This window comes from Sander vitreus, chromosome 21, assembly GCF_031162955.1.
Source record: "Sander vitreus isolate 19-12246 chromosome 21, sanVit1, whole genome shotgun sequence".
NCBI lineage: Eukaryota > Metazoa > Chordata > Actinopteri > Perciformes > Percidae > Sander > Sander vitreus.
The window spans coordinates 26,572,814-26,587,329 of record NC_135875.1 but is presented as its reverse complement, the minus strand read 5'-3'; the positions used below and the strand labels follow the sequence as shown (position 1 = coordinate 26,587,329).

At 40.5% G+C, this 14,516-nt stretch overlaps 1 protein-coding gene across 2 annotated transcripts in view; it reads left to right on the top strand.

Moving 5' to 3' along the window:
* Positions 1–811: 811 nt before the first annotated feature.
* Positions 812–14,516, top strand: part of mtr (5-methyltetrahydrofolate-homocysteine methyltransferase) — a 58,881-nt gene continuing 45,176 nt past the window's right edge. Inside the window, exons 1-14 of one of the 2 annotated variants that reach the window (XM_078278807.1) lie at positions 812–1,020; positions 3,176–3,387; positions 4,011–4,100; positions 4,524–4,593; positions 4,711–4,803; positions 6,418–6,524; positions 8,092–8,151; positions 8,395–8,489; positions 9,083–9,183; positions 10,301–10,362; positions 10,501–10,568; positions 10,668–10,747; positions 12,411–12,523; positions 12,667–12,807. In XM_078278807.1, coding sequence (XP_078134933.1) covers positions 981–1,020; positions 3,176–3,387; positions 4,011–4,100; positions 4,524–4,593; positions 4,711–4,803; positions 6,418–6,524; positions 8,092–8,151; positions 8,395–8,489; positions 9,083–9,183; positions 10,301–10,362; positions 10,501–10,568; positions 10,668–10,747; positions 12,411–12,523; positions 12,667–12,807 — 1,332 coding nt within the window. In that variant the 5' untranslated portion in view covers positions 812–980. The remainder of the gene's footprint in view (positions 1,021–3,175; positions 3,388–4,010; positions 4,101–4,523; positions 4,594–4,710; positions 4,804–6,417; positions 6,525–8,091; positions 8,152–8,394; positions 8,490–9,082; positions 9,184–10,300; positions 10,363–10,500; positions 10,569–10,667; positions 10,748–12,410; positions 12,524–12,666; positions 12,808–14,516) is intronic. The other variant, XM_078278806.1, reaches the window with a different exon arrangement.

Here is a 14,516-nt window from a genome sequence, read left to right as displayed (position 1 = left end):
GTAATTACAGATGGGAATGTGGTTTGATTAAATGTTAAAACTGCTTGCCATAAATGCACTCACACATGTTATGCATGCATGTGCAAGTGAAGTATCCATATATGAACAAGTGAAGTATCCATGTATGAACAAGTGAAGTATCCATGTATGAACAAGTGAAGTATCCATGTATGCGCAAGTGAAGTGAACTACACACAAAAAGTAAGGACATTTGTGTTGGGTAGATAATTTATTTGTTGTAACGGTGCTTCTTGGCAATAAATATCATGCCATTGGAAAGCCTCATTAGTTCCCTTTTAAATGGTGCCACGTTTGTAAGGAACATGCATTTGTGGGATGAGCAGCAGAGCTGAGTTTGTGGGTTGTGCCCATGACAAATTTGCCGCAGAGCGCAAACTTTGACTTGTTGCAGCTAAACCTTTAAGGCGCAACCAAAGCCAGAAGCAACTGATGTCGATGTGCACTGCGCTGCAATATGCTCTGCGCTTTTACCTCTGATCACGTGAAGGCGGCAGCTGCCAGGCCAGGGACTCGGTTTATGCCACTGCGCTAAGAGACATACCATTCATGGATCGGTTTATGCCGCTGCACCAATGACATACCATCAGTCACTTTTCAGTCTGTGTGTCACTCTGAGTTTTGGCCGCCTGTTTCCTCTATCCAGGCTGTATCTCTTTTTTATTTTTATTTTTTTATTTTTTTTACCTGAGATAAGTATCTCATTCATTTAGTAAAACGGGGCAAATATTGTGTCTCAGTTGAATGCAGGAGTAAATGTTACATATTATTAGTGCTATGGTAAAGCTTTTATTGTGAAGGACTCAGGCCGGACGTGTTGCTGTTGCCTCGAGCGGACCTCAAGTCAGAGGCTCCGGGAAAATAAGAGTTAGTTGGTTGTATAAGGTTGAAGGTTAAAGATTAGCGGCTTGGTCTTCTTCATACGGACTCCAGGGCTGTTTTTGAGGCTGACTCTTTACAAGATGGCTCCGACTAATGTCATTAAATACACTTCAGAAGAAGGTAAATATACGAACGTTAGCTTTCCCAGCGTTAACGGTTAGCTTTTAGCCTGCAATGCTCTCTCTGCAACCGCTGTCCACTTGTAGTAACACCACGTGTATGTGACAAGTTATACGAGCTATTAACGTTGTATGACATGTAACCGGATGCGACCGTTTATTTCTGTGTAAAGTTAGCTATTATATAACATGTATTCCATTAGTAACTTTAAATGACAGAGCAGGTAATTACAAGTTAAACATGTAACCCGTCATGTTGACTTGTATGATGGCAACTAAGCAGCACAACCAGCTGAGTGAGTGTCAGTGTTCACAGTATTCAGGTATAGTAAGTAAGTAACATTTATTTAGAAGCGCTTTTCACACATAAAGTCACAAAGTGCTTTACAAGGACAACAAAACACAAGTCCCAGGATGACTACTAGACCTACTATCATTACTTTAGCAACACAGAATGTGAGTTAAAGAACTGGTTACAATCATGACATATTATATAAGGTAGAGAGCAGGTCTGCAAACTAATTAGCATTTTTGAGGGGGGTGGTTGGTGAGCGACTACACAAATATCTATATGCAACCCACTAGACTTGCTTACTACTTTACTAAGTACTAATACTTACCATTAACCTGTTTGTACTTGTATGATCTTTGCCATTAATCTGTTTATATTTTTATGATCCTCGCCTGTTTATATTTGTATGATTGTTATTGTTAACCTGTTTAAAAAAAAAAAAAAGTATATTGTTAACCTGCTTACATTTTTATGATCCTTCACAACTAGGGGCCGTTAAACGTGAACTATACTAGACGCATCCAAGGTGGCGCGCGCCATCGTGACATCAAAATGACGCAATATCCTGCCGGCGTGTCCGATTTATGGCGCACGAGCAGAGGTCGCCCACGACTCTTTTTTTTTTTCAGCAGCGTGCGACAAAGCGGAAACAGGAGGCTTGAACGAGTTCGCCGACAACCAGATACCAGGACTCTCAGAGTGACTGCAAGTCTCTCTGGTAAACTTACCGGGTTAAGATGAGTTCTTTTATGGTGAATGAAAGGCTTGATTCCACCAAGTAAGTCATCGAATCAAATCGAAGCATTGGCGTCAACGCTGCTGCCAGTTCTGCCGTTGTTTACCTTTTCCTTCTTCTTCTAGTCCGTAGAAAGAGCAACGTCTGTAGCCTTTCCTCATTAGCGCCACCTCTGTGTCGCAACCACCAGCGCGGGTATAAATAGTCACGGCGATCCCATGACGTCACATTTGCACGCGCCAGCTGGGCTGCGTCTAGTGTATAAGAGCCTTTACAGAGTCAACGCATTGGTATGCAGGCACCCGCAAGGCTACACATCGCTACGCTTCCACCGCCATTATGCGTCGATGCGTAGCAAAATGTGTCGTCCCAGTTTTTGTTACGCGACGCGCCGATGCACGCAATACTATGCGTTGTCGGTGGGGGCGACATTGAAAGTATTGTATATTATTTCAAGTATATGTTATATTTACAGAAGAAGGTTTGAATACAATGGCGCCGACATCCGAAAGTACTGGAAATGTCTCTCCTCGTCAGAGACACAAACTCCCCATCCTGAACTCTTGTTCGGTTTAAATGCCGAACATACCACCGCCTATCTCTGCGCTGCCTATTTTGTTGCTGCCGGCGACATAAAATTAGCAACAGGATGTACTTCTCTTCAGTTGCCATTTTGATCTGAATATCACCCGACTCTGCTACCCCCTGTTGCGTGAGCGGTGTGTTGCATTTCACGCATCGGCTGTGACGCTTGCGTCCGCTGTGTAGACTATGAAAGGGAGCGCGTCGCTCGTGTTGCTTGCAATTTTTTTACGACAAAAGTAAAAATTCTTTGATTGGAGCTTGTTAAATGTGAATATGTTCTAGTTTCTTCTCTCCTCTGGGACAGTAAACTGAATATCTTTTGAGTTGTGGACAAAACAAGACATTTGAGGACGTCCTCTTGGGCTTTAGGAAACACTGATCCACATTTTTCACCATGGTTTTATTGTCTCCCATTATACATTATATGTTATCACGTAGTTGTAATTTTCATTTAAAGTATATTTTTTTTCTTTTCTTCTTTGAAACATTTGTCTTACTGTACAATCCCTGATGAACATGAAGTCCCATTTCTTACCTTTCCAGGATGCAGATGTCCATTAGAGTCCGAGCTGCAAGCAGTGCTGCAGCAAAGGATCATGGTCCTGGACGGTGGTATGGGAACCATGATCCAGCAGCATAAACTTGAAGAGAAAGATTTCAGGGGGGATGAGTTTAAAGAGCACCCTCTTTCACTGAAGGGCAACAACGACCTTCTCAGTATCACGCAGCCCAATATCATTTACTCGATACATAAGGTACGTCATCCAGGATGAAACATAACTGACTACTTTGGCTTATTTACCCATAGTGATATCCAGTGGTGGAATGTAACGAAGTACAAATACTTCATACTTTTGACTTTTACTTTGTTACATTTTGCAGCAATTATCTGAAGCCAACCCAAGTGCAAATTAAGTAAATGGTATATTGATTGTGTTGCTCAAAGCAGTCCGCAATGACATTTAACTAACCCAAAATCCACATGTCTTAGTCCTCACTGTGAACTGTCTACTATGTCTCTTAGGGCTGCACAATATATTGTTTTTTAAAGTATTGCGATATCAGTTGGCGCAATAACCATATTGTGAAATCACGATAGACACTCAAAGAGTTGTGTGTCAGTGTTAGTTGAAAGAAGTAGAAAACAAATGGTGTCTAAAATGTCATTTTTGTGTTCTTCTTTAATAATTTTAATGTTCAATTTGTTAAAAAAAAAAAAGCATGTTGGACATTATTTCCTTTCATTCGTTTTCATTTCAACAAGCACTTTGTTGTTTTTTAGCAGAATACTGAAAGCAGCAGAACCGAGAACACTTTGATATGTTTATTTATCACAAGTAATATCGTAATTGTGATATTTAACGCTCTGGGTTTATAGGACTACCTCCTGGCTGGTGCTGACATCGTGGAGACCAACACGTTCAGCAGCACCTCTGTCGCCCAGGCTGACTATGGCCTGGAGCACATGGTATGATGTCTGACGCTGCTAGACCACTGTGGCCAGCTGTATACCCTTCGCCCAGTTCTGTGACCTTGCTCTCATCTCCACCATAAACTACAACATCCTCCATGCACTGTACAGACATTGGCCTCACACCTTTACCTGTGAACATAAAATACATGTATTGGTCCATTTCACAGTATTTTACAATTGTTGTGGCTCCATTTTCACAACAGAGTGTCAATTTGCAAAGCTGATATAGTCACTGGACTAATATTGGCACGTAACACAAAATGTAATTATTTGTTGAAGATTCAATAGCATCATATTTTCACCCTTATTATCTGACAGTATTGGCAGTTGTGGTATCGGCCTTAACTATATTTTTGTCCCAGCTTTCTTCTTGCTTTAAAACGAGACTTGTGTTCTGTGTTTTCATTTGTTGTGCAGGCTTATCGCCTCAACAAGGCATCTGCGGAGCTGGCGAGGAGGGCAGCCGACGATGTCACCAAACAAACTGGTCAGCTGAATTTTTAGCATTACAGCAGCAAAGCATCGGTAGATAACTGTACAATCCCAGACTCTCGGGGATTTCCCTACTTGTGTAACATCAACTCTAATCTGTGTGTGATATCAGGCTGTAAACGTTATGTGGCCGGGGCAGTGGGTCCGACCAATAAGACCCTGTCTGTGTCCCCGTCTGTGGAGAGACCTGACTTCAGGAACATCAGTAAGTACTTACTTTTTTTTTGTCTCTGTGCATGTTTGGACACTGTACAGTAACTGAATGAATCAGAGGCTAAGAGTTGGACGAGGGCCTGGGAACGAAGTGAATGAAGTGATTAAAGGAAAGGGAGAGAAACACAAATGACACAAAATGAAAGGACTTTATCATAAGGTGTAACATTTCACTTTGACCCACCAAGTGACCACAGCAGTTCAGTTTGTATTGTTCATGCTGGCTCACTGTTAGAGCTGTTACACACCAACCAGACGGCCGACCGTCGGCAGAAAAGCCAGTCGGACTGATCAGTCGGGTCTCCAAAAAAATGCCTCAAAACACACTGAGGCGACGCCGACTTGAGCGTACGCTCTGCTCGTGCGCGAAACGTAATACGTCTCCATAGCAGCAGGCGGCGCTTTTCTGTATTGTTTCCCAGAAAATGAAAACCGGCAGCTGATTGGATGAACGCGTCACGTGGGTCTTTTTTCTCCAGAAATTCACAGCCAGACTGTCATGGCGGCTTGTTCAGAATACAATCTCATATTGTACTAAAATAGTTCACCGAAACGTGTTTCAGTTTAAAAGATTTGTCAGATTTTGAGAGGCTCATCCGCTCGCCATTTCCGGGTGAGTCCCGACTGCCCTGTCTCTGACTGAGCATGTCGGGTCGGCCAGAATGAAGGCCGACAGCTCCTCCAACGGACGACGGCATGGAACACACCGAACAGACTCGAGTCACCGACCTCGCCAGACTGTCTGACGGCCGATTATCGGTTGGTGTGTCAGAGCCATTACACTGCCATGGCTTAGTGCAGTGTTTCTCAAATGGGGGTCCGTGTCCCCCTAGTCCCCCCCCTACTTTGAAAGACTGCAGGCTGTACATGCGTTTTTTTTTTGCAAAATGTTTTTCATTTACAAGGCTGTTGTACCAGACCATTGTTGCTTTTTTCTACCAAAAATGAGATGTTTTTGTCGCCTTCTTTGGACCCATTCTTCCTTCCCTCCTTCCTCTGTCTTTTTTTTCTTTCCAAGTTTCTTGCTTTTTTCCAATTTTTTTTTCCCCTGCTTTCTTCAAAAATATTATCACTTTTTTTCTAAGTTTGTCGCTTTTTTAAAATGATTTGTCACCTTTGTTACCTTCCTTCCTTCTTTCTACTGTTTTTTTCACAGTTTTTGTTGCTTTTTGAAGTTTTTGTCGCTTTTAAAAAAAAGTTTTTGTTCTTTTTTCGACCTGTTCTTGCCTTACCTCCTTCCTTCTTTCTACCGTCTTTTCCCAAGGTTTTGTCGTTTTTTTACATTAGCCTTTAAATGTTTTTCAGTTACAAGGCAGTTGTTTAGTAAAAATGATTCACGCTGGTCAGAAGGTTACTTGGCTTAAAAAAACAATTCAAAGGGGGCACATTATTGAAAAAGGTATGAGAACCACTGGCTTAGTGGGACACTTGAATTGAACTGAGCCATTGTTAATGTTATTTGTAACACCTGTGCTTTAACTACTACGACAAGTCAAAATGTCTGCTGTGAAAACATCGAATGACACCAACATGCGAATGAGCAATGTAATGCACAGTTTATAATTAGGTTGAGTGAAATGTGTTTGTGTGTCTGTGCTTTCCCCAGCATTTGATGAGCTCGTAGAATCCTACACAGAGCAGGTCAGAGGTTTACTAGACGGAGGAGCAGACCTCCTTCTGGTTGAAACCATCTTTGATACTGCCAACGCTAAGGTATCTCTCATCTCATTGGTTTAAACATGTCAGCTAAATAATTTAACTTATTTTGCACAATGAATTCTGTCCTGCACAGTCACTCTAGCAGTTACTAGAGGAAAGCTGCAGTTGATAGGACGTTTCCAGGTTGACTGGGTATATTCTGTAACAGATGGATAATCATTTTAGGTCTTAATGTATGTATTTTTAGACTTAAGACCACAAAATCATTGGCATAGATCTTTGGAAAAACTCCATCGTTTAATCCATTAAATATGTAATTTAAATGTAATGTAACCACGCTCAAGACAAAAGCTGAGATGGCAGTAACTGGTACTTCGTAGTAGGGATCGACCCATACTGGTTTTTCAAGGCTGATACCGATTATTAGTAGATAATAAAACCAATAACCGATATTTGGAACCAATATGCATTTACAGTGACAATGAAAATTAAGATTGGAATGTTACAAACTCAACACACAACTTTGTTTAAATGCTTTAAGCAATTATTTAATAAATGAGAAACTTTCAACATAATACCCAGTAAGAGAGAGTCAGATATTGTTGTGGGGGGGGCATTAAGTCAGACTCAGTGGTGAGTGAAACTGAAGCAGAGGGACAGACACAGAGCTGAGGCCAAGCCAGTAGTTGAAGTACAACACTTTTTAATACATTAACTTTATCAGATATCAGGCAAATAAAACGCTGATACAGATAATCTGCAAACTGCCAAAAAAAAACGGCCCGATAATCAGCCAGGGCCGATAATCGGTCCATTCCTACTTTTAGCAGGTTTTTATTCTACATTATTGGATTTACCTGCTGGTTTAGGGATAACAGACTAAATTACCCAAATATTAGTTAATCAAAACTCATATTTAAATTACAGGAAACAGCTTGGCAGGAAAAGTAAGTGAATTTGGCTTTAGTCAAGGTTAGCCGTGGTTATCTCCCCAGCTAGCTTCCTCTGGATGTGGCTCTCCCTTGGTGTGGTTGTTAGCTGGGTTTGGTTGTAGCCCTTTTTTCTTTGTAGTAATACATTTCTATGGCTTATAAAATGCATATAGCAAAATAAATGCCATCAGGTCAGATTCTGGCTCAAACTAAGTTTTGACTAAATATGTACTTGGTGCGTTTTGGCTTTGCCCGGCAGAATTGTCTGAGAACATTGTTTGTTTTTTATTATAATAACTGCAGGATATTACAAACATTCGGGGGTTCAGTACCTTGTGGCACTGAAAAAAAAAAATCTGTTGTGTACTTATGCTCTATGTTAGACAAGACATGTTTTAGGCATTTACTAAATGTCTTTATTCATTGATACTCATATATTCATATATACAGTACATGTGTATAATATATGTAATTATAAGTATTCCTTGTGGACTGATTTACACCTTTGATGGGAACTCTGTTTGAAGTAGCCTGTGCCATACATTTTTAATGGACACCTGCCAGCCAATTAGGACAAGAGAATTTTCTGTAGGCATTATAAATCGAACTTAAAGTGTCTGTTGTGTAACCTGATGTTGTGTGTAAGGGGATTGATATCTCTACCTACCTACGTATGTTTCCCTCTACAGGCTGCCTTGTTTGCCATCGACCTGTTGTTTGAAAAGAGCTACGAAAGGAAACCTATATTTGTACGTCTGTGGTATTTTATTTCTAATCTCTTTGCATATGCAGTTAATATAAAATGCTATTATATTATATTCAAACTATATTTTCCTCCATTTCAATTTATCAACATGTGGCTCATAAAATATCTATAAATTGAGTTTCTGGCCAATTTCAGTTAAAGAAAAACGAATGATGGATGTATTCTGTGGGGATTAGTTGGCTTCTTTAAATGCTCCTCTTGCCATCTTGTCCCATTCAACGTATAGATCTCAGGGACCATAGTTGACCGGAGTGGACGTACTCTGTCTGGTCAGACAGGAGAAGCCTTTGTACTGAGTGTATCCCACATGAACCCTCTGTGGTGAGTTACTGTACATCACACATAACTACGCTTACAATATACAGAACGGTGTCAAACTGATCTGTTGAGTTCTGACAATATCCTAACTCCTTTACACTACTCCCTGTCTGAAGTGTATTCTAGTGCGTTCCTTTTTAACTCTGAGGTAAGAATCTCCTCAGATCTCTGCAGGGTAAATCCAGACAGCTAGCTAGACTATCTGTCCAATCTGAGATTTCTGTTGCACGACTAAAACTACTTTTGAACGTACACACGTTCCACCAAAACAAGTTCCTTCCTGAGGCTATTTTGTAGAGGCAACGGCGCTCCGTCCGGAGCTTAGCGCCGCCCAAGATGATTGTGATTGGTTTAAAGAAATGCCAATAAACCAGAGCACGTTTTTCTCCCATCCCGGAATGCTGTGTGGACTAGCCACATCTGGCAAAGCGAGACTAGGCTAGAGCTAACCCCACAATGAAAAATCCGACTTGTAAATGGAACCCATTCAACTCCGCTCCGGGGTCCGAGTTCCGATGCAACTGGAACGCACTGTTAGCCTGAACTCAAGTCTGAACTCCAGTTTCTCACTGGTTTTGTCCCTCTCTATGTTGCAGCATTGGTCTGAACTGTGCCTTGGGGGCGACAGAGATGAGGCCGTTCATTGAGGCCATAGGAAAAAGCACCACAGCTTTCATTATCTGTTATCCCAATGCAGGTAACCCTCACTCAGTCCAAACAACTACATATCTTCAACACAGTGCAGGCCTGGAATTTGTGGTCAAAATTTACAATCCAGAGTTAAGGCTTAAATCCAAATGTTGTACCCAAATATACAGTTGTAAAGCTTTGGGCTCCCCTTCTTAAAGAGTTTATTAGAATGACTAATTCCAGCAGGTCAACAGAATGTATGGAGTCTTGATAGTGCCAGCCCCCATACCTTAACTTTTCAGACTTTAGTTATTGTCATGTTGAAAAGGCCATTCAAATTCAAATTACATGTCAGCGAGTCCACATGATTCAAGCCTTCCGTGATTGTGCACCCGCTTACCCCTCCTCCACACAGTTGCTAGTAGCCAAGGAGGACACGGAGGATTAAAAAAACATGATGGACTCTTCAGAAGCAGTCATTATCTTCACTCAAGTTTCTGTGTGCGAAAGTCGCCGGACGACACAATCTTCTGAACATAGTCACACTGAGACATCCAGAGAGAGTTGTGTGGAGCTGATAGTCTTAATTAGCTTTGTAGCAACTCATTTGGCGATGGCTTGAATGTAACGGACGTTTATTAATATAAAAAAGTTACGCTCTAAAGCTTTAATTCAAGTGCTCACGAAGAAAAACAAAAAGTAAAATGTTAAAGCTTTTTAAGGAATCACTTTTTACAATTCCATGACAAATACAATTGAATTGAAAGACAAAAGAAGGGTATTGAATTATATAATCTTTTGATCAAGTAATTAGTTACACTGTGGACGTCTATAATAATTCCATTGGCACACTCTACAGTAGACTTCATACAAATGTGCCCTGACCTTGATATAGTCCATACGGTACATACACAATCCTCTCCAAATCAGTGGCATTGTTTACTTCATATTTCTATATAATACAGATTCAAACTTATAAATTAGTTTATATAATACAGATTCAAACTTAAAAATTAGTTTTGGATTAGTGCTTGATGTTAACACACTGTAAATGATTCTGCTGTTCTTTTAAGCAGCTGGCGCACACGCTGACCTGTGGCCTTATTTATGTTGCATCATGTGTCAGGCCACCCAGGATGATGTAATGATTACATGAGCTCTGTTTCTTATCTTCTTTCTGTTAGGTCTTCCCAACACATTTGGAGGGTATGATGAAACCCCAGAAGTAACAGCCTTCAATTTAAAGGTTCTACTCTATTCCAATTATTTATAAATAAAAGTTGAATTCAAAGTGAAAAAATAGAAAAATGTGTGCCAAGTAAGTCAAGCTGATCCTGGCTGCCTCATTGCTGCAGCTAATATTTAGTTGTATCTTCGTCTGCAGGAGTTTGCTATGGATGGACTAGTGAATATTGTGGGAGGCTGTTGCGGCACCACTCCAGGACACATCAGGTCACTGGCCTTTTTTTCTGACAAGAAAATGTCTGTCTTAAATTTCAGGCAATTTTGAAAATTTTAAAATATTGTCCCCCTCATCTCCTACTCATACAGGGCCATATCTGAAGCAGTCAAACACTGTCAGCCCAGAGTTCCTGCTGCTGATATTTATCAAGACTACATGCTGCTGTCAGGTATCTAAACCTCCCGTTATCATCTGTGAAGTCTGCTGTGAAATGACTGATGAATTTACTCTGTTACCTTCATGTTTACAATGTGCATTATATTTATCACTTAATTATCTTCATAGTTTCTAGATTTTAGAGTCCAATTTCTTCAGCGTCTTTATTTTCTATGTCCATATATATATACGAGGAAGCAAAGCATATAATATGTAAAGAAGGAAACTCGTCCTCTATAAAAAAAAATAAAAAAAAAACACATGAGAAAAAGCGTGGCAGATAATAGCGAACTGACTTAATGATAGTCTAAAAATATACATTTACGAACTACTGCTCTTAACTGAAACCATTCAATGAGTCACTGTCATTTGCAAAGTTGTACACTTTGCATTAAAAGCGAGCAGTGGAAGTTTATATGACTTTTTAGCCCATGAGAGGAGAAAGATATTTCTATTTTATATATATATATATATATATATATATTTATAATTTATTTAGAAAATTGATCTTCATGGTAAATTTCCTGAGGAACATTATCTTCTGCTTACTTTTAAGGGAAAGAGTACAACTGTTAATTTGTGCAAATGATTAGTAGCCTAATCCTTGAATGGTATGATTATGACGGTTTCACTTCAGAGCAGTGGTCAGTTAATATCTATTTTTAGGCTGCATACGCATTCAGTCGGTCCGCGATCGTCTGCCTCGCCTTCTCTCGCCGTTTCATCACAGCGGCCGTGTTTCTTTTTTTATAAATAATGTGTTTCACGTTATCATACTTCCACAAGAAGCTGCTGCTCACTCTGTATAAAGTATGAACAATGTGTATTCTCCATTTTAGCATCAGTAAATCTGTTATTGACCTTGCGGTCTGTTAAGGAAAGCCGTGAACGCTCATCTCACCTGGCTCCACCTAGTCCTCCTCCTCAGCCTGGCTGTAGTGAAACGCAACAAGCCAGGCTGCACAGATTAGACTAGGTCAAGTCTCGCTTTATCGGTTATCCTGGATTTATATATTCTGCTTTTGTGAAACAGCCCCCAGGCCCTTTTTATTAGAAGGATTGATGCAAACCTCACACTTAACCCAACCTCCATGTTTACCTGTTCCGTGATTAATTTAATATAGTATAATGTAGTTGGACAAAAACTCAACTCAAGGTACACTTACTAGTTTCCTAGGTCAGGAATGAACTTTCAACAGCTGTCATGTCACACACACCACTCTGCTTCACTTCTCTTTCCTTCATTGTTAAGACTTAACACTTCTTGTTCTCTTTCATATTAAAAGCCTTCTCTTTCCTGCTAGGTTTTTAAACTGGAACATATGCAGGAAGTGTTGAGATTCATTGATGCTAGCTTATCAGTGACTAAAAGAATACTGGAAATAATTAGTGATTACAGTCATAGTAATCATAGTTCAGGAAATTCCACGCTCCTCAATGTTTTTCTTTTCTTCTGGTGTTCATTAACATCCTTTTATTTGTGCGTGCACATCACACCCCCGACTTTAATTTGAATACTGGCTTTCATTTGAGCATTTCCAGTACTGCTGGCTGTGGCTCAGGAGGTAGAGTGGTCATCTACCAATCAGAAGGTCGGCGGTTTGATACCTGGCCTCCCTGGTCTCAATTTAAAAACAGGATGGTAAATGTGATATAAATGTCTTTCTAATTTCCAGGTTTAGAGCCGTTCAGGATCGGCCCTTACACCAACTTTGTTAACATTGGCGAGCGCTGCAACGTGGCTGGGTCACGCAAGTTTGCCAAGCTGATCATGGCAGGAAACTATGAGGTGAGACAGATGTGGAGTAAAACTGTTATTATTTCTGATATTATTTAATTTGTCATTTTCAGAAATGTCAGCCGAATCATGAGCACAGATTCTAGAAATTCTAACTTGATTAACTGTTCATTTACTCTGTGCTTGTCTGTCAGGAGGCTCTAAGCATTGCTAAGGCCCAGGTGGAGATGGGAGCCCAGGTCCTGGATATAAACATGGATGAGGGGATGCTTGAGGGGCCAACAGCTATGACCCGATTTTGTAACTTAATTTCTTCGGAGCCAGACATCGCACGGGTAGGAGATTTAAAGGCAGAGGAAATGAACACAATTTCTTAATAAGAATGTTTTCCCATGTTACTATATTGGGTATATTGCAAATAAATATATTACAGAAATGAATGCCCAATCTCTCACATTGCAGACTGAAATATTTCCGCAACTATTGGATGGATTGTCATAAAGTTCGCAACACAGTCATATCCCATTCAGGATGAATTGTAATAACTTTGTCTTTTCCTCTAGTGCCATCATCACGTTAAAATTTCAATTTGTCCAATAATTTGGTTTCTGACCAAATACCTGCAAACCAACGATATGTTTCAGCCTCAGCTGTAGGGCTGCACAATATGAGGAAAATATGCGATATGCGGTAACGTTGTTGAATATTGCGATAACGATATTACTTGCGATAAATAAACAGTGTATTCTGTTCTGCTACTTTCAGTATTCTGCTAAAATATGAATTGCTTGTTGAATTTAAAACAAATGAAAGGGAATCAATTCCAACATTCTCTTACTGAACAAATTGAACATTGAATTGAATATAAAAGGCACAACTAAAAAAAGAATAAGTGACATTTTAAAGGGCCATTTTCTACTGATATTTTCGTTCAACTAACACAAAATATCTCTGAGTGTCTTTCGCGATATGTTGCAGCCTTTTTGTTTATTGCGCCAGTGGATACTGCAATGACGGTAAAGAAATTATATATTGTGCAGCCCTACCCAGCTGTACATGTGTTAAGTGCTAACTAATACCTTTTTCACACCAATGACCCGGTTAGGACCATCTGACCAGTGTTCAAGCCTTCTTTTGTCAATTCAAACCAAGCCCGCCAACACGGGTCATGACAATTCAGATATGACCTGTGTCACAGCCTAGGAGCGGTGCTTAATAATTACCTCAAATAACCTAAAACCTAAAAAACCTCTCCTCACTATCTGCTAGCTGCCTGTACCCTGAACACACTGTAAAAAAACATCTCCTCACTATCTGCTAGCTGCCTGTACCCTGAACACACTGTAAAAAAACATCTCCTCACTATCTGCTAGCTGCCTGTCCCCTGAACACACTGTAAAAACATCTCCTCATTATCTGCTAGCTGCCTGTCCCCTGAACACACTGTAAAAAACATCTCCTCATTATCTGCTAGCTGCCTGTCCCCTGAACACACTGTAAAAAACATCTCCTCATTATCTGCTAGCTGCCTGTCCCCTGAACACACTGTATAAAACATCTCCTCATTATCTGCTAGCTGCCTGTCCCCTGAACACACTGTAAAAAACATCTCCTCATTATCTGCTAGCTGCCTGTCCCTTGAACACACTGTAAAAAAAAACGTGGTCTCTGTAGACAGGCCAGGCTCCACAAACGGCAACAAAAACAAACTGAGCCAACCTGCACCACCAAACATAACAAACAGAGTACCAGCCAATAACCAACAAGAAGGATTTGGGGGTGGGGGTTGGGGGGTTAGTGCGCATGCACATGCACATGGAGAGCATGGTAAACATACCTGTTAAAGGCATACTATGTAACTTTTCCCTCTTCGGTCCCCCTACAGGTTGTCTCATTGGAACTACAGCTTGCGCGGCTGTAGTTGCAATGAGACAACCTGTAGGGGGACCGAAGAGGGAAAAGTTACATAGTATGCCTTTAAACAGCATATTGGCATTGTCGTTGTGAGCATGTTAGCATGCTGGTGTTAGCATTCAGCTCAAAG